The 19,321-nt window shown below is 35.6% G+C and overlaps 3 protein-coding genes across 7 annotated transcripts; 2 read left to right on the forward strand and 1 right to left on the reverse strand.

The window, feature by feature from the left end:
- The first annotated feature begins 689 nt into the window (after window positions 1-689).
- Window positions 690-5,179, forward strand: LOC18605817 (RNA-binding protein 2-like). The gene is made up of 7 exons (XM_018117604.2): window positions 690-1,078; window positions 2,302-2,423; window positions 2,509-2,746; window positions 2,835-2,896; window positions 2,973-3,054; window positions 4,596-4,715; window positions 4,835-5,179. The coding sequence occupies exons 1-6, from the start codon at window positions 985-987 to the stop codon at window positions 4,697-4,699; spliced, it is 702 nt and encodes a 233-aa protein (XP_017973093.2). The 5' UTR covers window positions 690-984; the 3' UTR covers window positions 4,700-4,715; window positions 4,835-5,179.
- OPT6 (oligopeptide transporter 1) lies at window positions 2,973-12,685 on the forward strand. 2 transcript variants are annotated; one of them, XM_007039072.3, is made up of 7 exons: window positions 2,973-3,054; window positions 9,267-9,816; window positions 10,190-10,287; window positions 10,380-10,949; window positions 11,114-11,372; window positions 11,468-11,650; window positions 11,745-12,685. In XM_007039072.3, the coding sequence occupies exons 2-7, from the start codon at window positions 9,343-9,345 to the stop codon at window positions 12,357-12,359; spliced, it is 2,199 nt and encodes a 732-aa protein (XP_007039134.3). In that variant the 5' UTR covers window positions 2,973-3,054; window positions 9,267-9,342; the 3' UTR covers window positions 12,360-12,685. The 2 variants fall into 2 exon arrangements, with proteins under 2 accessions (XP_007039134.3, XP_088660769.1); XM_088804643.1 differs by lacking the exon at window positions 2,973-3,054 and having other exon boundaries at window positions 8,869-9,816.
- LOC18605819 (U-box domain-containing protein 44-like) lies at window positions 12,503-18,019 on the reverse strand. Of its 4 annotated transcripts, none has more exons than XM_018117603.2 (6): window positions 17,845-18,019; window positions 16,066-17,530; window positions 15,486-15,789; window positions 14,507-14,997; window positions 13,043-14,073; window positions 12,503-12,766 (listed from the first exon to the last, which is right to left on the reverse strand). In XM_018117603.2, exons 2-5 carry the CDS (start codon window positions 17,290-17,292, stop codon window positions 13,078-13,080), a joined length of 3,018 nt encoding a protein of 1,005 aa, XP_017973092.2. In that variant the 5' UTR covers window positions 17,293-17,530; window positions 17,845-18,019; the 3' UTR covers window positions 12,503-12,766; window positions 13,043-13,077. The 4 variants fall into 4 exon arrangements, with proteins under 4 accessions (XP_017973092.2, XP_088660768.1, XP_007039137.2 ...); XM_088804642.1 differs by lacking the exon at window positions 12,503-12,766 and having other exon boundaries at window positions 12,871-14,073; window positions 14,507-14,719; window positions 14,864-14,997; XM_007039075.3 differs by lacking the exon at window positions 12,503-12,766 and having other exon boundaries at window positions 12,871-14,073.
- Window positions 18,020-19,321: the final 1,302 nt, after the last annotated feature.

The raw sequence follows: 19,321 nt of genomic DNA on the forward strand, positions 1-19,321 counted from the left end.
AATTGAATATAATAAAAAAATAAAATTTTTTAATTTTTTAAAATAGTTTAAGAATTTTTAAAGCATTATGTATGGAGAAATTGACATGTTGTATCCATAGTTTCTTTTGTTGTTAGAAATTTTATTTTTGCTTTAATATTGAAATTTGAGTTTATATTTTCTCTTCTTAAATCACGAGAATCAAGATTTAATTCAAAGCAGTCACAAAATTTTATAAAATTCTGATATAATATTTAAATAAGTTCTGAAACTATTCAAAAAAATAAAAATAAATTTTTATTTTTTTATTATGTTCAATCAAGTTTTTGTATATTTATTTTAAGTCAAATAAACTTTTATAATTAATAATTAATTAAGACTACTTGTTATTTTATATTTATATAGTACTAACATGATATTGATATAAATATTGAAAAATATCCTAAGGTCTTGTCATATCAAATTAGCATAATATATTATCATCATTAACCTACCACATAAGTGTTGCGTAATATATAATAATAAATAATATTTTAATTAAATTAATTATTAATTAATTAAAAATAAATTTTTTAATTTTATTAAAAGTAAATTTTTTTAAATAATTTAAAAATTTTTTAAACGTTTTGCCTAAAATTTTAATTGAACTAACCTTTAACTCCAATTTTGAACGCATTTGGAGTGATAAATAGTATACTTGTAGATCATTTAAAAGATTAAATAAAAGAAGGATTTGTGTTTGGGCGTTTTGGGGATTAAAAGACACAGACAAGAAAAAGAGTGGAGGAATAGAGAGGGAAATATACGAGCAGAAAACGAAACACAAGAAAGAGCAGACAAAAGAGGAGAGCGTTACTTCGCCGATTCGACACAGTTCCCCCTTTCTTCCCTAGAATCCTCTATTCCATCTCTATCTTCAAATTTCCTTCTTTCTTTTCACCTTCTTAATATTATCGAATTATCATTCCATCCCTTTCTTTTTATCTTAGCTAAAAAATAAGAGACATGGCCGATTCTTATTGGAGGTATAGCGACTCACGGCAGCCTCCGCCCTCCTCGATTCCTTCACTTGTCGGGAAACGCCCTCGTTCCGATTACGGTAAATTTATGCTTTTTTTTTTTTCAAATTCACTTTCTCATTTTTTAAGCTATATATTTCTGTTAATATCTGCTCAATTTAGGGTTTCATATTTTTCTCCATATCACAATTGTAGCCTCTGTTTGGTGAAAGAGAAATCCTTTGGTAAAGGAAAGGAAAATCATTTGGTGCTGACATATGCTTGTTTTCTTCTAAGCTAAAAATTCCTTTTTTTTTTTTTTGTTCTTTCATCCTAGTTAGATTTTCAACTTTTAATGCATATCTGACTTTAAATTTCCTTAATTGAAGCTTGATTCGGAGTGTTAGTGTCAATGGTTCTTGTTTAGTTGATGTTTTTCAGGATGTTTGATTGCTTGCTTAAAATATCAAAAATTAGCTTAATTGGCTTGCTGTTTCATGATTGCATTTCCATTAAGTTCATTTTTGACTGGGAAGATTATGTTATGGGTTTAGAAGCTGGAGAGTCTTTTGGTTCTTAGTTAATTAAGCAGTGAGCAGAAAAGCTTAATTATTTGTATCTATTACGAGAACTGAGGAATTCCAGAATCTTTGGAAACGCACTAGCTGGTCAAAATGACTTTGATCGTGTATTGTGTTTCACTGGGTCATGTTTTGGCCAGTCTTGATTGCTTTTGGTCATTTCATTGTCAGTATTGTAGTAAAAGAACAAGCTTTGGAATTCATTAATTGTCTGGCTATCCGACTGTCTGATTGTCTGCATTGTCGTTTGTGATATTGAACAACAAACATGTGGTTTGGTTTAGTTAGGGATTTAAATGATATGCATATATAACCAGTTTCCTGTCTGAACTTATTAATCAATTTCTTTTATCCATTATGGGCCAAGGATCAGTATTTTCAATTGATCATGAAAGAAGAAAGATATTTGGTGATTATCTTGTCTAATTGACATGCTTCATAATTACGTCATCTCTGTTGGCAATTTTAGCAACCATATCACGACCTTTTCTGTTTATTGGAATCCTTTTAAGCAGATGCACTAGTTTATTTTATTCATGGCTGTCAAAAGTTCGAGGAGGTCAACACTCTGGGTTTGGTTACTGAGAAAGAGAACTTGCATTCACATATTCATAGCTTTATATGTAGCAGTTCAATGTTCCTCATGCCTTAATGCGCTTTTGCCTTTACAATCATTATGTTGTTCCTTCTCTACCCGTCTTTCTTTGTGGTTTGTTTGCTGAAGTGTGTGCTTAATCTTGTAGATGTCTCTGGTGGCCATGAGCTTTCCAGTTATTATTCTCGGGGTGATGATAGAGGTGCAGTTCGGGCAATAAGAGACAGTGACTCCATTGGAGCATCTTATGATCGTTACCTTCGCAGCACGGTATTAAACTAGTAGTTATTTTTAATTTGTTATGCTTAAGGTCAAAAATTTAGAGCTAAGTTAATGAATAAAAGCACCCTTCCAGCAAATGTCATCATATAGTGGGAGTCAGTCTGCTAGACCTATGAGCGGGGGAATGCCTGGCCGTTCTCTTGATGATCCCCGTATCATGGGTATAGGCGGTGTTGATCCAGGACAAACTGTAAAAGATAGGACCTTAGGATTTGGTGGTGGGAGGCCTGAAGCTCCCCTTCCTCCTGATGCATCCAGCACACTGTTTGTGGAGGGTTTGCCATCTGACTGTACACGCCGAGAAGTTTCTCGTATCCTTTCATTAGCTAGAATTTTCACTTTGGCATTATTTTTTTTCACCTTTCCCATTAAGTTTAATTCTTTCACCTTAGTTGACAGATATCTTCCGCCCGTTTGTTGGGTACAAGGAAGTGAGACTTGTAAGCAAGGAATCAAGACATGTAAGTTTATTTACTTATTTTTTGTTTTGACTGCAGACTAAATATTACGTACGTTGATAATTCTTGATTTTTGCAGCCTGGGGGAGATCCGCTGATACTTTGTTTTGTTGATTTTGTAAGCCCTGCTCATGCCGCCACTGCCATGGATGCTTTACAAGGTTAGCTTGAGAAGGGTTTTTCAGTCTCATGTATTTTTGCCTATCAAATGGTTATATTTTATGGTATATGTTTGTTATGCCATAAAGGAAAGCACTCACACATCCAAGCACTCATGCATGCACTAGTGTAACATAGAAGAGGGGCAAGCAGGGTAATGTCACGTTTGGATGACCCAGAATTCAATAACTCCTTGTTTTATTCCCTTCTTTTTTTCTTTCTCTATTTTCTCTGGTCCACCTTTTTTTTCTTCCAAGTGGGGCTATAGACAATGATTCAATTCTTGCCAAGGGTGATCAGGCATGAGAGTGAGGATAGGAATTGAGAAGATTGTAGCAAGATTTCTTTCCAAAGGAATGGCTGCTTGACTGCTTGAGGATTTAATTGTGTGGTGCAAGTTTAAAGTCACGAAGTCATTGGGATGAATTATGCCTGTTCTGCCAACTCGTTTAACTGCTTGTTTCATTTGCATAGAATGTTACAAGCTTAGGAGAAGATTCAAATATAAAATGAACAACATATATGCTATGAACAGAAAAGAGTTAAGCAAAAAATCTCAGCCATCATTATTCTGTAATAATCTTAGCTTTCCTTTTTTCTTTCATTCTTTATTTTGGGGGGGGGTTTGGAATTTCTGTCTCTGGACAAACTTTAAAGCTACAACCTAATTTGCATATATATATATATTTGAAACATTTTGAGCTTCTTAAGGTTATTTAATTCCAAAAATTTCATAAGTCATAACTCATCAGCATGTAAGTTCGATTGCCTGCAATTTCAAGGAAAAATTTCAAAACACACTTTATATCAGCAATTAAATAGGTGAAACAGGATAATCATTGCTTACATGTTCTACTCTGCAATGTGATCTTGGATGTTTTGGAGGGATCTTTAGTTCATTCCTCATCGATATTGAGTCTTCACTTTATCTGATACTCGCAAATACACTCCTAGAAATTTGCAAGCAAATAGAGTAGACTTCCCTCCTGCATTTGTTAGATCCTCCTAGAATATGCGCCTTATATAGACTTTATGCTTCATCAGTCCAAAGCCTAACCAATCCTTAGACTAGCTGCCTCTGCACCAAACTAATCATCTTTCTTGTCAACTTTATTCTGTGGGGTCTTGCTAACAATGTGGTTAATATATTCTTTTGTTGTTGTCCTCTCCTCTCCTGTTCCCCATCTCCCTTTCCATTTTAGACCTCCTCATAAATGTAAGAGGAAAAAGAACAGTTTGAGGCAGAATAGTTCCCAGTTTTGCCATATCTGTTTTAGGTAGAAAATAAAAGCCTGGTAGTTAGCCTTCCGTAAGCTGGCTGGTCATTTCTCCAGTCCTATTTCGATGTTGCTATTCATTGATACGAAATATGTGAGGGATCAAAGCACAGTAGTTAGGATTCTGAGAAAGTAAACCTTAGTCCGACAAAATTTGTTCTTGAGGTAATGGTTCACGTCTTATCGCATCTGAGTTGTGAAGCCCTGTTCGCTCGTTCAAAGTGCGGTAAGTTGTGCAGTATAAATAGTTAAGCTCGATTTTGCAGGTTATAAATTCGATGAGCATGACCGTGACTCGGTCAAATTAAGGTTGCAATTTGCTCGCTACCCTGGTGCAAGGTCAGGTGGCGGGCATCGTGGCAAGCGTTGAATTGTGCGATTCGCAGGTGATTGATGCTTACTTTATCCACTCGACCTTTTATTATTCATGGACGTTAGGTGTTGTTAGAAAATTCATTATAAACCAATTAATGACGCTTAATCATGGAACGACACTTCTCTGTAGGATTTGCTCGAATTTGGGAGGTTATGATAATGAGGGATGGTACGACAGCCTTGTGGTTTCGAGAATTACTCCAGTCTCTGAATGGTCGCTTTCATTAGGATGAACTTGAACTGTGTAGTTTCGATAATTCTGGGGCAACCGCTAGAGATTTGAGAGTGTTTCTTTTCTGCTAGAGAGCAGCGAACTGTATTTGATTTTTAAATTATTTAGAATGTCTTCATATGCGTTTCACTGAACACTTCTAAACTTATCTATGTTTGCGGTTAGGAGTCATCATTTGGAAATATTTGATTAACAATGGACGTGCGGTCAAATAGGTATCATTCATAGAGGTGCTGTTATTCATATGTGCTCATTTTTCTTAAAATTCCTCTGCAGTTTTTTTCCCATCTCCCCTGCATGAAGTTAAAAAGAAAAAAGAATAATGAAAGAATAAAATAAAGAAAATAAAAAAGAACCCGTTCTATTCTGTTTCTGAAAGAAAAAGCCTCCTAACCCAGGGATTGCGATTTCCTATTTATATGTGGGAAGAGAGATGGGAAGCATTTGCTTTTGCAACCAACAAAACTGATTGTAGCCCTTTCCTGTAGGCTTTAGTTAGTTGCACAAGAAAAGATTTACTATAAATTTCAGCATGGGCTTTGTCATTAAGTTCTTTTGCCATTTGTCAAGCTTGCTGGCATGGGTTGAGCAGTTATCATTGATGTGATAATTATTTCTTTAGGATTTTCCAGATGAAGCTGTTTAGATGTTTTGGATGAAATATTATTTTCTTCACTGTTGAAGATTCAGTTAAGTTTAAGGCTATTTGTTGTTACCAATGTACTTTTATAGCAACATATGTGGGTGCTAGGCCTGTGAGCAATCATGAACTACATTACCCTTCTTTTTAACCTGTTGCCCCCATGAAGCAAATATTCTTGTCTTTGATGGGGTTGGGTGGCATATGTGTGTTAGCCATGCTAACAAAGGAGGTGCATTGATGGTGATCAAATTCAGGTAGGATAACAATTCAAGTTCTCCTGTTGTTAGACCACCCACGGTTAACGTTGCTCTCTTAATTTCAGCTAGAGAGGTTTCACATGCAGTGAAGTAAACATGAGACTAGGTTTTTGGAGTGACAAAGATGGAATATCCTAGGCTGCAGGAGATTGTGTAGAGAGAGAGAGAGAGAGAGAGAGAGATTTTTAAAATTTAAAATTAGTTTTGGGTTCTCTGCACGTGAAGTAGTGTACAATTTAATGCACTCACACTAACTGTCGGTCTCTCTTTGATTGTTTGTCGAGCTATCTCAGTTCTTCACAGAGTTAAATAGAGACAAAACAAAATTCCATGTTTACACCAAGCTTTCTAGCGTCAGCAATGTTGTGACCCGTGGTCTCTGCATTTAATAGTTTCTGGGTTTCACAAGTATTGCTGATATGATCTACTGAACTGAAATTGATGAGAATTCAGATTGATCATACAAATTTATTTCCTGACTCCTGAAAAATACTTCCAGGGGATGCCCTCTTTACATCTGGAATCACGCATGCCAAGATCATGGCTCTTGTTTGCCGCCCTGAATTTTTCTTGGAGGGTACCTTGTTAGTCGTGGACATTACTTAGGGATTTTTGGTGTTGACCCTGTTCAATGATTTTTTTCCCTAAGATTTTCTGTCAAATCAAAGCAGTATCTACTTCAAGATATTGCAAAGTTTTGTCATCAATCTAGAAGGGCGAAGGTAGTAGCCAACAACTTAGACTGCAAACGTAAAACCGTATTATTATTAGTACATTGATTATTATAGTTCCTGTGAACCAATGACACCGTCTTTTTTCTTTCACGTTGCCTGCCGCCCAGAATTAATACCACAGGCTATAATTTTCTTTGCATGATTCCAGTTGCATTTGGATTATGTTTTTGTGTTCTTCAAAGACGTTTTGGAGGCCCTAAAGTCGTATTCTCATTAATTCGTAACCTGTGAATATAATAACAAAAGCCTGCAACCTTCTAGTGTTCGATTAAGACACTTAAGTCAAAGATGTTATGCTGATTGGACTTGACAGATTATATGAATGGCTTAGATTTTTGTAAATTAATCATTGGAGAGACCAATAATTAAATGCATAAGGTACAATTTCAATTGTCATCTTGAGCTTAGATCTTAGCATGCATATAATATAATAATGAGCAAAAAACGAAAAAAAATGTTACTTTAATTTTTAATTTATGATGTTATTGATAAAGTTCATCAATATTATACATTTTATTATTTTTAAATCTTTTTTGGTTTCAAGTCTCAAAGCTATAGCTATATATTTTTACTCCTTGCACATGTGTGTTATTGACATGTTTGATTGGTAAAATAGAATTGAATGGAATAGAGTAAGATTGAAATAGAATGAAAATGTTATTCTATAATTTGGTTGACAGAATAAAATAGAGTGAGAATTACTATTATCACTTATTACAATATTTGATTAGTACAAATAATTTTAAAATAATAATAAAATAAAAATATTTTTATTATAATATATAATTATTTTGTTTTATTTTTTAAATATTAATAATTTGTAATTAATTTAAAATATTAATAATTGATCATTTAAATATTGATATTTTATTTATAAATTAAATTTATTATGATTAAAATATTTATAATTTTAATTAATTTTTAAAGTTAAAATACTATTTTATAACATAATTAAAATTTTAATTTATTTTTAAATATTAATAATTTAGAATTAATTTAATATATTAATAGTTGATCATTTAAATATTAAATATTAAATATTTTATTTATAATTTAAATATTATTATGATTAAAATATTGATAATTGTTTAATTAATTTGTAATTTTAAAATATTATTTTTATAATATAAATTAAATTTTTATTATTATTTTAATTTTTAAATAACAATAATTGATAATTTATATATTAATATTTTATGTATAATTTAAATGTTATTATGATTAAAATATTGATATTTTCAATTTATTTTTAAATTTAAAATATTATTTTTTACAATATATAATTAAAAATTAGAGAAAAAGAGAAAGGCAGGGAATGAAGGGAGAATGGGAGGAGGGAGAAAAAAAATATAATGTTTTTTATATAGGTAAGGTTGTAATTTTACAAACTTGTAAAGGGTATTAGTTTTTATCATTTTTTAAGACTATTTCTCGATTATGAAAATAGATAATATTTTGGGGGGGTTGATATTAATTAATTTTTTTTATTTTATTCCTTGGAACGTCTGACAACCAATCAAAAGAGGAAATGTTTCTTAGGAATAGAGGGGAATGGCCAACCAAACATGCCGAATGGGTATTGTTCTGGAGGGGTGACGTAGTGCTGATGGGAGGCTGATATACTGGGCGTATGGGTGAGAGGGAAACGTTGTCGTTTAGGCCATGATGACCCATGTGCAGCTGATGCATTGGGTTCTAGAGGAAGAAAATAAGGTGAGACAAAAATCTCAGACTTGCAATAATGGTGGACTTGAAACTGAAAAGTTTGAAAGTAGAGCTGTCAGCAACCAGCTGGAAAGTCGGTGTCCCTGGCGGCTATACACATTAATGGAGTGGCAGAAGCATTGGATCCAAAAGTTGTGAGTGGGAGAAGACAAGAATGGAGTTTTTGTTGGACGTCACTTGCGCTGACCCTCACCTCTATTTGCCTTCGTCCTAATCTTCTTGTTTGTACTTTTTTTGTTTTGGACTCATGCACCAGCCAGTCATTTGAAGGAATTCAGTAATATTATTGGTATTTATTTTTAAAATTAATTAGTAGTACTTAATAATTAGTAAATGTTTGCCCAACTAGAGTGAAGTGACCTAGCAGAGTATCAAACTATCAATCATATGGGACAAAGTAAATATTTTCCATGGATTGGATAAGATTCCCTTCGATTCTCATTTCTGATAATTTTAATCTCATCTTTTGTCCTTTGACATATGACAGTGTTCTCTTTTCAATCTTATCATGCCAGCCAACCATCCCGCAATCTCAACTTGCCGTAACCAAAAAACGTGACCTTGTACAGGGTACGACCAAAGGGGCAATGCCATGACGTCCCCATACACAAGGATATTCCGTCCAGAAAAGGATCCCTTCCGCAAAAAATAAAAGATTGAAAAAGCCAAACCGTGTGATTAGTGAAACAATTTATGTCGTTTTACATCACTGTGCCTAGTTACTGATTCCTCTTTAGATTCACATTTTGTGGGTACTTTGACCGTTCAAAGATTGCCGTACGGAACTTCAGAATCTTTTTAAGATCCTGACTAACCGCTGTACACATTGTCTCACTGCTTTGAGATTCAAAAACTTTTGCTTTCTTGCTATTGCCGTCGTCAAGCTTTAATGAGTTACAACGGCCGCCAACTCTGCTTTGCTATTTATTTCTTTCTGTGCTTTTAACACTTTCATGTTTCTTCTTTGATAGCTGGGTTGTTGCTCTTGTGTGTTCTTGCTTCTTGTATTGCATCTAGCAGCAAGAGTGACACTTTTGTCATCTGAGAATGGGGGAGACCTCTGAGATCCAGGCAATGGAGTTGGAGGTGGTTGAAGAATGCCCTGTTAAACAAGTTGAATTAACAGTGCCTAAAACTGATGATCCAACCTTACCTGCTGTCACATTCAGGATGTGGGTTCTGGGCCTTGGTGCATCTGTTATACTGTCATTTGTCAACCAGTTCTTTTGGTACAGAAAGATGCCGTTGAATATTACCTCAATTTCTGCCATGATTGCTGTCGTACCCCTTGGCCATCTGATGGCCAGAACGCTGCCTCATCGCAGGTTCTTGAGTAATACCAGATGGGAGTTCACAATGAACCCTGGACCATTCAATATGAAGGAACATGTTTTGATAACTATTTTTGCCAACTCTGGCGCTGGAACTGTTTACGCCACTCATATTTTGAGTGCAGTTAAGCTCTACTATAAGAGGAAGCTCACATTTCTCCCAGCCCTCCTTGTTATGATTACAACTCAGGTTTTTCTTCGTTTCTTCTTAATCACAGGCTTTATCTTATTGACTTCTGCTCAGAAGTCAGCAAATTTAATCATATTATTTTCGACAGATAATGAATTCAATGTGCACCTGTATATATTTTATCCCGGATTTTTTTGGGTGAATTTTTTTAATGAAAATCATGTATGAAAACAATTAGCATATATTCTAGAATCTGAGGAATCGTTTGACAGAAATTGTAATTAATTCAAATGCATGTTTCATATATGTAAACTTTTTGCATTTGAAATGGTTTTTTTTTTTTTTTTTTTTTTATGAAATGGGTTGTTCGGCAAATACTTATGACTTATGTGGCATCTAACATGATGAAGTTGCTCTTCTTGTTTGCTTATAGGTTTTGGGGTTTGGTTGGGCAGGGATTTTTCGGAAATATCTGGTTGAGCCAGGGGAAATGTGGTGGCCAAGTAACCTGGTCATGGTCTCCTTGTTCAGGTATTCATTTTCATGCAATATGCATCCATCAGCGACTGACTACTATGTAACTTATATATCTGTTCTTATTGAAACAACCACTATAATTGCAGGGCTCTACACGAGAAAGAAAAAAGAGCAAAAGGTGGAACTACTCTTAACCAATTCTTTCTGCTAGTCTTGATCAGCAGCTTTGCATACTATGTCCTTCCTGGCTATCTATTCAGTACATTGACATCTTTCTCTTGGGTTTGCTGGTTGGCTCCCAAGTCCATTTTGGTCCAACAACTGGGCTCAGGCTTGCATGGCCTTGGAATTGGTTCCTTTGGCATTGATTGGGCTACAATTTCCTCATACCTAGGGAGTCCACTTGCTAGTCCATGGTTTGCCACTGCCAATATTGCTGTTGGTTTCTTCCTTGTGATGTATGTCATGACACCCCTCACATACTGGTTTGATGTCTACAAAGCAAAAAACTTCCCCATTTATTCTAGTGAACTTTTCAAGTCAAATGGTGAATCATATGACATTTTGAGTATTGTTAATCCCATGTTTCATCTAGACAAGAAGGTTTATGCGCAGAATGGGCGAGTACATCTCAGCACTTTCTTTGCTATGACTTATGGCCTTGGTTTTGCTACACTAACTGCTACGATTTTTCATGTCCTACTATTTGATGGAAGGTAGGCCTTCCTGACACAGTAATATGATATTGAAATTTTTTGTGGCCAGAAGCCTTGAAGAAAAAACTGCCTGTGAAAAGATAAACTTGAAATGGCACAAAAAAGTAATGCTTGTTATAAATATTATGTATCATAATTTTCTCGCTTTCCCCTGCTACATGCAGAGAACTATGGAGACAAACCAAAAGTGCTTTTAAAGGTGATAAGAAGATGGATATTCACACAAAGCTTATGCGGAAGTACAAACTTGTTCCTACATGGTGGTTTGTTGTCATCCTTTTGTCGAATATTGCTCTTATATTATTCGCTTGTAAGCACTATAATGAGTCACTTCAATTGCCTTGGTGGGGTGTATTGCTAGCTTGTGCCATTGCTTTTTTCTTCACCCTCCCAATTGGTATTATTGCTGCTACCACAAATCAGGTAAAAGAAAGTGTTCAATGTTCACTTGTTTATTGGATTAGAGTGTAAAGCTATGGTCCCTAAAATTGATTCTTCTGTGTTTTTTGCATCTCTAGGCACCGGGTTTGAACATTATTACTGAATATGTGATTGGATATATGTACCCAGAGCACCCTGTTGCTAATATGTGCTTCAAGGTGTATGGTTACATCAGCATGACTCAAGCTCTAACCTTTATTTCAGACTTCAAGCTTGGCCATTACATGAAGATTCCACCTCGATCGATGTTCATGGCACAGGTAAGTTCTCTGTTTGCAATCTCAAAATCATGGCACTCTTCAAAGGCACTAGTGTAGCTCTATAATGTTTAGACCTACCAATTTGGCATTGCAGGTGGTGGGAACACTTGTGGCAGTTGTCGTGTACACCATAACTGCATGGTGGCTTATGGAAGAGATTCCCCATCTATGTGATACCTCCTTGTTGCCACCTGACAGTCCATGGACTTGTCCGATGGATCGTGTGTTCTTTGATGCCTCAGTTATATGGGGGCTTGTTGGACCCCGTAGAATATTTGGAGTGGAAGGTGAATATGGTAATGTCAATTGGTTCTTTCTTGCGGGAGCTGTAGCTCCTGTCCTAGTATGGCTGGCACACAAGACATTTCCGAATAGGGAATGGATTCGTCTTATCCACATGCCTGTCCTTATAGGTGCAACATCTATGATGCCTCCAGCTAGTGCAGTAAACTTCTCAAGTTGGCTTATTGTTGGCTTCCTTTCTGGATTTGTTGTTTTCAAATACCGACCCCAATGGTGGAAGCGCTACAATTATGTCCTCTCGGGTGGTCTTGATGCTGGAACTGCCTTTATGACGGTGTTGTTGTTTATTACACTTCAATCAAAGGATATCGATCTCCAATGGTGGGGAAATAAAGGAGAAGGGTGTCCTCTAGCTGCCTGTCCAACTGCAAAAGGGGTTATGGCTGACGGCTGCCCTGTTGCCTAATATCCGTTTTAGAACTGATCTGTCTACCTCTTTATTTATCTCTGTAAATGGTTGCATTTCCACATTTTGCTTCTGGGATTCTTTTGATAGTTACCTTTGTTTAAAGTATAATTTACTTAGGTAAAAGAAAAACAATTATGTCCTTAGCTTTGTGAACAAACCAATGGCTTTATTTACAAAGTCTGGAGAGTGGAGACTTATATTCCATGTCAGCAGCTAAAATATTCAACCCATTTGACAATCCTGTTTCACCCGACCGTCAAAACGGTGTATCTGATTCCTGCTACTGTTTTACAGCTTAGACTATTGATGAACAGTTTTGGTCCCTTTGGAGGCTTGTCTGGTTTTGAAAAAATTTATTCTTCCTTTCCTTCTTTACATCTTGTTTGCTTTTATCCTGCTTTTGGCTGAAACAAAATAAAGAGAATGACAAACTATTCTCGAAAATAAGCCCTTATGGCTTTGCCCAAGGATGGAGATAGAATAGTAAATACAACAACCATTCGGAGACTTAAGCAAGAAAAGAACTTTTCTGTTAATTACCCTGAATATATTTGGTGAAAAAAAGGTTTACACTGAATAAACTGATGAATGTTCTCCTTCAGGAAAGAATTTTAAATCAATTATGAACCAACAAACTCTAACCAATCATTTCAGACCAAGCAAGCGAGCAAGCAGAGTACCTGAGTAAGGGAACCTTGGATGAATTATTTCTGGTTTAGAAATATGAAGACTGTTCACCTAGAACATTCAATTGAGCCAGTACTTTAGCGGCCAGGGATTTCATTCCGCCAGTGCCTCTTTGAGTAATGTCAACTAATGGCATTTGGGCCAAAGTTGCATATGCCTGCTTCATCTCAGCCAGCCGAAACATCCGTTCTAAAGCCCGAAGTGTCTTCTCCTGCAATATGGTCGAAGTCGAACTCAGTAATTTTATAATTGGAGGTATGGCATTGGCTTTGACCAGCACTTTGCAACCATTTTGCAGTCTTTCATCATCAATCAAAGTCAAGAGTGCATCTAAAGAAGCTTCACAGGCTCTAAGATCTCCCTCCCCAAGAATCCTAACAAGGGGCTCTACAGCGTTAGCCTCTAAAATGCAGAAGGAAGATTCCACGCTACATATTCCCTGGTGTACCGGGCAACCTGTTTCTGTTGCAGCAAAGCAGCAAAGAAAAGCTTTTGTCTTCTTTACTGGATGGCTCAAGGAAGTGGAACTTTCTGAAAACTGTTTAAGCGAAATAGCTGCATTTTGTTTTGTCAAAGAAGTACCAGAAACTAGTAACTGTACCAACACTGGAATAATGCCAGTTTCAGCTACTTTTTTCTGCCATTCCTTATTTGTTGAAAGGGTGAAACGACAAAGTGCTCTAACAGCATTCTCTATTTCCTGCTTCTTATGCGAGGCATTTCGATATCTATCAGTCATAGAAACGAATATTATATCCAGTGCCCCAGAATCTAGAAGCCACTGAGTCATCTCTATGTCCTTCGGAAGATTGGAGACAATTCCCATTGCAGCAGCAGTCTCTTCTTCATCACTTGAAGTTTTAATGATCCTGAGTAATGTATCAATACATCTCTGACCAACATGCTCCTGAAAACTAGTATCATCACCATCTACTGTCAAGCAACAGAATAGCTTCACTGCACTTGCTCTCACCAAATGGTTGTTTACCTCACATAATTGAACCAATACTTGGACAGCAGAGAGCTGTTAATCAAACAAACATTAGAGTAACATCAAATGTTAGTAATTCTTAGTGACTGCCTCAAAAATATCTTTTCAATTGCATAAACAAAGGAGGAAATTCCTGATTTCTAAGGGGGGAAAACAACAGAAGAGGAGTTTAAGTACCTGATTTCTTAGGGGGGAAAAAACAGAAGAGGAGTCAGAATAAATGGCATTGCATAAATGACAGCCACCACTTACCTCCAACATGGAGGTCACAGAGTCCAAATCCTCCCCCAAGATTCTATGAAGGGGAGAGTGTTTGATACAATCTTAAAAGTCTCTAAATGGCTAAGCACATGTATCCAAGTCCTAAGAACGGTTTCCTACTTTCCTTATGCAAACTAGTTAACCATGTGTACTGCAGATAGGATATTCCATGTCAGGTATTGAAATTGCTCAGAAGCAAGCATACCTGTCTCAACTTTGCTCTGATGTCCAGACCTGAAGAAGATTGGCACATTTCACAAAAAGCTTGGAGAATGTTTCTTTGAATGTCAGGTCCCGTCAAGGAAATCAGAGAAAATAGTTTGAAGATATCTTCATCAGATTTCACCAATGAGATTTGCTCACGATCAGCTTCTTCGGTGTTAGTTGACTTAGCAAGGTGCATAATTACAGCTGCTACCTGTTCACGCAAACTTGGGGAAGACAAGCTATGACGATAGAGAATTTCAAATAATGTTTCAAGTGCACCTTCTTTAATCATCTGAAGGCCATTTTGGGGCAAGTTTAACAGGTTCTGAAGGGCTCTAACTGCCACTGTTTTTACCTGTAGATTATCATGAGAGAGTAACTGAAGAAGAGGTCCTAGTGCCCCATCTTTAAATAGGGACAATTTATGATGATCAGTCAACTCAATTTCTGACAATGTCTTAGCCATGAGCAATCTAACATTATCTGGTCCTGCATCAACAGCGTGCTTCTTACTGATTATGACTTACAAATTCATGACAGTGTTACAAGTGAGAGAAAAGAAAAACATAATGCATCAAGTTCTAATTTGAAAGGGGTATATGTAACAGCATTTTATACCCATTAAAAAGTAACAAATCAACAATTTAATACTATCTATCTTAACAAGAGTTTCCCCTCTTTCTTTCTTTCTTTTTCCCAATGTTTTGACTTGAAAAGTTTTAATGAATTAAAGTTTATATTGCCCTTCAAATGCAATGTCGTATCTGGAAATTTAAATTATACTAATTTAGATTCATTAATTTGGTAAACTTCTTATCAGAGGGAAATTTGTAGGGGAAAAAACAAAGAAATATTAGACATGAAACTGTGCTATCAACCTTGACCGGTATAGTGCCAGAACTTTCCAAGCACTTTCACATGGTCAATTTCTTATCCACCAATTATAGTGAGATGAGAGACCACCATAGAAAACTTACCTGAAGAAAGAAGCTGCAACAAAGGTTTGAAATAGTTAGCCTTCGCCATCTCTATAATATTCTGATCAAGGAATGAAAGATTATCCAAAAGCTCTCTTGAGTCTCCAGAAGCTTGAGCATCATCACTGTTTAGCATAGTAACTACAAGAAATATACAGCCCTGAATGGTTCCAATGGCATCTCGCCCTGCACTGCTTCTTGATAGTTGCAATAACAACTGTAATGCTAACTTGCTTTCCTTTATTTGGCGGGCAAGTGACCGGACAATGGATTCAAGTGCACGATCTACATTTGCAATTCTTTCCTGGAAAGTTAACAAGACCAGTTTGAGAAAAAAAAAATTAGAGTATTCTACATTAAATTGCTAGTCTTTGCAACTGAGAAAAGCAGCCCTTATATTATCAAAAGGTCCAAATTGGGGGTCAGTTTCATCAGGAAAGACAATATGCAAGAAGATGTGCCATAAACTTCAGAAACTGGAACATTCTAAACCTTAAACAATTTTGTGTAGTTTATTCCCAAATGAATTGATTACAGTTATTAGCCTTGTCCATATGAAAGAATGTAAACTAAGAAGTACCTTATTATCATGACTATCTTTTGCAAGAATGCAGAGAATGGCTAGAGCTTGTGTTCTTATTTCACGATTTTTTGCACTAAGAAGTCCTATGAGAATTGGTTTATAATCCTCAAATGTCACCCATACTCTGTGCAGCTCCCGTTCTGTGCATAGATCCTGCAGCTCGCAAAGAGATTGAAGCACTTCTTGCTCTTCATTTGACTGAAGTTTAGGTTTGATGGAAACAATAGTGATCATCTTGTTCCTATCTTTCCATTCTTCAATTGATTGTCGAAGAGTTTTGTTAGGCTGTAAAACCAAACTGTCCAAGTGAATTGAGGTTGATGGACAGTGCTTGTTTCCATCTGCAAACCACCTCTCGATGGCACTTCTCTCAAATGTCCGACCAGAGGAAATCTCCACAGGGTCAACCATGACATCCATAGTGATAGGGCAATAAAACGACTGGAGAGGCTCCAAAGGTTGCCTACCAAGAGAATTTCGCTCATCAAGGTACCTCTGTGCTTTCTCCTCATAGGATGTTGTAGCATCAGCCTTTTCAAGCAACATAACAATCTGTTCCATTCTTCTAGCTTCAGTTGCATCTACTCCCAGTTTTAAATCTTCTATTTCACTCTTTAGCTCTTCAAACTCCTTCTTTAGGGCCAATTGCTCATCAGGAACCCCAGCTGCCTCAGCAATAGAAAGAAGCAAATAGTTTGCATAACATCTGTCAACATACCTCTCCTTTACTCCAGACTCAATCTTCTCCAAAATTTCGTCCTCCACTATTCCTGGACTATATTCAGCCTCCAGCATATCCTTGCATAACCTGTTATGTCTGATTCTCAATGGACCATCAATAGAGGCCAAGGGGATGAGACTTAGTGCTTGACAAATCTCCTTTGTGCTGTTCTCTAACTGCTTCAAGATTTTCCTGCAGCTAATGAAGAGATAAACCTTGTTTCTAGTTCCACACTCAAGAGCTAGCTGTTTCACAGCTTTAACCTCCAGGTTCAGAATAGCCAAAGCTTTTCGTAAGCTCTCTAAGTCATCTACATATGACTTGGAAAACTCTTTTAAGATAAATGTGATCTTCTCCAAGTAATTTGAGAATTTCTCAAAATTCTCCATCTGAGTAAGTACACCCTTGGCTGCATGAATGCAATCAAATATGGCAACTATGGTCTGAGAGAACAACTCAGGTAGTGAAACCAGTGGTGTACTTGTAATTATGCCTTTTTCCATCTTTGAATATTAAAATAAGGAAAAAAAAGAAGCTAGAAACATAAAATATAGAAGAAGATCCTCAATTCTGTTGATGTTTGATCCATATTTGAGGCCAAAAAATGGTAAAAGTCAGGTCATATGCCATTGCCAAGACCAACCACTGCAATTCAATTTTAGACAAAGCAGCTGCCTTTAATTCAATTTCTGATGGAAAAAGATAGATTGGGTGGAATTGGCCTTAATAATATCAATCAGTCTGTAGAGAATTCAAACAGGAGAAACAAAACCAACAATTAATATGGATGAAAGTTTTAAAAGACAATAAAAACATCGACATTCAAGCAGCATCTTATAGGATGCTCAGGCTTAATCCATTTGAAGCAGTTATTGCCATTAATTAGCAAAAAATAAAAATTAAATAAAAACAATTCATTTTCTTTTCTATTTAATAGTTTTTTTAACAAAACTACAACAACCAAGACAACCCTTTCTCAAGTCATTAAGATCAATTACTCGACATGTTAGCACTTAGCAGTTAGCAGAGAAACAGAGAAAGTAGCAGCAGCATACCTGGATATTAGTCAACGAATCTCTTGTGTTTGATCATACTTTTTTTTTTTTTTTGCCGAGAAATCACCGGAATTTTCCGGGAAAATAACCAGCGAGAAAAAATGTGGCTCTGGAGAGCTTCTCTTCAGGAACAAAGTCTTTCTTTTGTAATTTGTTCCACCTTTAAATATTTATTTATTTGTCCCCCTTCAAGTCTCAGTCTCGGACCAGTGTTTCCTTCGTCGTTTAAAATCGAGACTGATGACCAAGTCAATGATGTTACGCTATTCCGTAATCTGCCGCGATACGGTCAAAGACAGTATTCAGTATAAGAGCTACAGGATGTTGCCACGTCATGTTATACGGAAAATAATTCCATCTGAACGGACGCTTGGCGCAGTAAGAAACGGGGCGGTATAGTGGACCAATGCGGGGGTTTGAACTCGCAGTCGAAAAGACGTTAAGGTGGAAATGGCGCCAACGCAACGGTAAATTTCATTATAGGCCTAATTTTCTTACTTAGTTCCTACTAATCAAACCAGTATCCATCATTATGAAATATCAATTATTACGTTAATTTTATCTTATCAAAAGTATCCCGTCAATAACCTTATATGAGTGGCATTTTGTCTGTCTATTGTTTTCTCTAGTGACAACTTTAATTATACTTCTCACATGTACCTTCCTTCAATTTATAGTATAATTGTAAATTGATTTCCGTGATTGACAATAAAAAGAGCAAATATTTAGGAATAAATAAAGCTAAAAGAATAATTACTAATTATGTTTTTGTATGCAAAACACATAACGGATGCAACAGTAGAAATACAATTTAAAATACAATCAAGATGGATTTTTTTTTTATTTGGCTAAACTTGTCTCGCCTATAACTACAAGCTTGACTTATTTGTTATTTTAACATGGCATATAAAAAATATAATTAGTATAAGCCTAATTTTTTAAAATCATTAATTAAATCAATAACAATATTTAAAATTTTTTCCGTAACATAATAATTTGAGAATAAAGAATATAAACATAAATATATATTCTTTTATGAATTCATGGTGGCCTCCCTGTACAATTGATAAAGAGAAAAAGAAATGTTAGCAAATTATCATCATAATTGTAATAACTATATCCTTGATCATTTTTATTAGGAAAAAATTCAAGAGATTAATAAGATAATTATGGGAAAAATCTCGTATAAATAGTGAGATTTTTATTTTTAATGGATCCCATATGCATAGGGCAAATTTATCTATAGTAGTATCAGAATGCATGTAGTCATTAAATGAGTCATATTAAGTTTAAGGTTGATTGCTTCCAGTCAATTAAATATAGACTATTTAACTTAGGCATTTGATTTTTTGAGTCAATTGTAATAAAATTTAATTCAGTCTTGGTTGATTGTATTCATTGTGTGCCAAATGTTATTGTCAATGACCTTAACGTCCCAAAGAATAGACAGGATATATACTAAATTATTTTTTTAATA

Source organism: Theobroma cacao, chromosome 3, assembly GCF_053813885.1.
Source record: "Theobroma cacao isolate CCN51 chromosome 3, ASM5381388v1, whole genome shotgun sequence".
Classification (NCBI taxonomy): Eukaryota; Viridiplantae; Streptophyta; class Magnoliopsida; order Malvales; family Malvaceae; genus Theobroma; species Theobroma cacao.

What these genes read in the sequence shown, in the direction of transcription:
- LOC18605817 (XM_018117604.2), top strand. Translation starts at nt 985, where the DNA reads ATGGCCGATTCTTATTGGAGGTATAGCGACTCACGGCAGCCTCCGCCC. An exon ending in ACGCCCTCGTTCCGATTACG is followed by an intron (nt 1,079 to 2,301) that starts GTAAATTTATGC and finishes TTAATCTTGTAG; the next exon opens with ATGTCTCTGGTGGCCATGAG. An exon ending in TACACGCCGAGAAGTTTCTC is followed by an intron (nt 2,747 to 2,834) that starts GTATCCTTTCAT and finishes CTTAGTTGACAG; the next exon opens with ATATCTTCCGCCCGTTTGTT.
- OPT6 (XM_007039072.3), top strand. Translation starts at nt 9,343, where the DNA reads ATGGGGGAGACCTCTGAGATCCAGGCAATGGAGTTGGAGGTGGTTGAA. An exon ending in TTGTTATGATTACAACTCAG is followed by an intron (nt 9,817 to 10,189) that starts GTTTTTCTTCGT and finishes GTTTGCTTATAG; the next exon opens with GTTTTGGGGTTTGGTTGGGC. An exon ending in TTGCTGCTACCACAAATCAG is followed by an intron (nt 11,373 to 11,467) that starts GTAAAAGAAAGT and finishes TTGCATCTCTAG; the next exon opens with GCACCGGGTTTGAACATTAT.
- LOC18605819 (XM_018117603.2), bottom strand. Translation starts at nt 17,292, where the DNA reads ATGGAAAAAGGCATAATTACAAGTACACCACTGGTTTCACTACCTGAG. An exon ending in AAGATAGTCATGATAATAAG is followed by an intron (nt 15,790 to 16,065) that starts GTACTTCTTAGT and finishes TTAACTTTCCAG; the next exon opens with GAAAGAATTGCAAATGTAGA. An exon ending in TCAGAGCAAAGTTGAGACAG is followed by an intron (nt 14,074 to 14,506) that starts GTATGCTTGCTT and finishes TTTGATTAACAG; the next exon opens with CTCTCTGCTGTCCAAGTATT.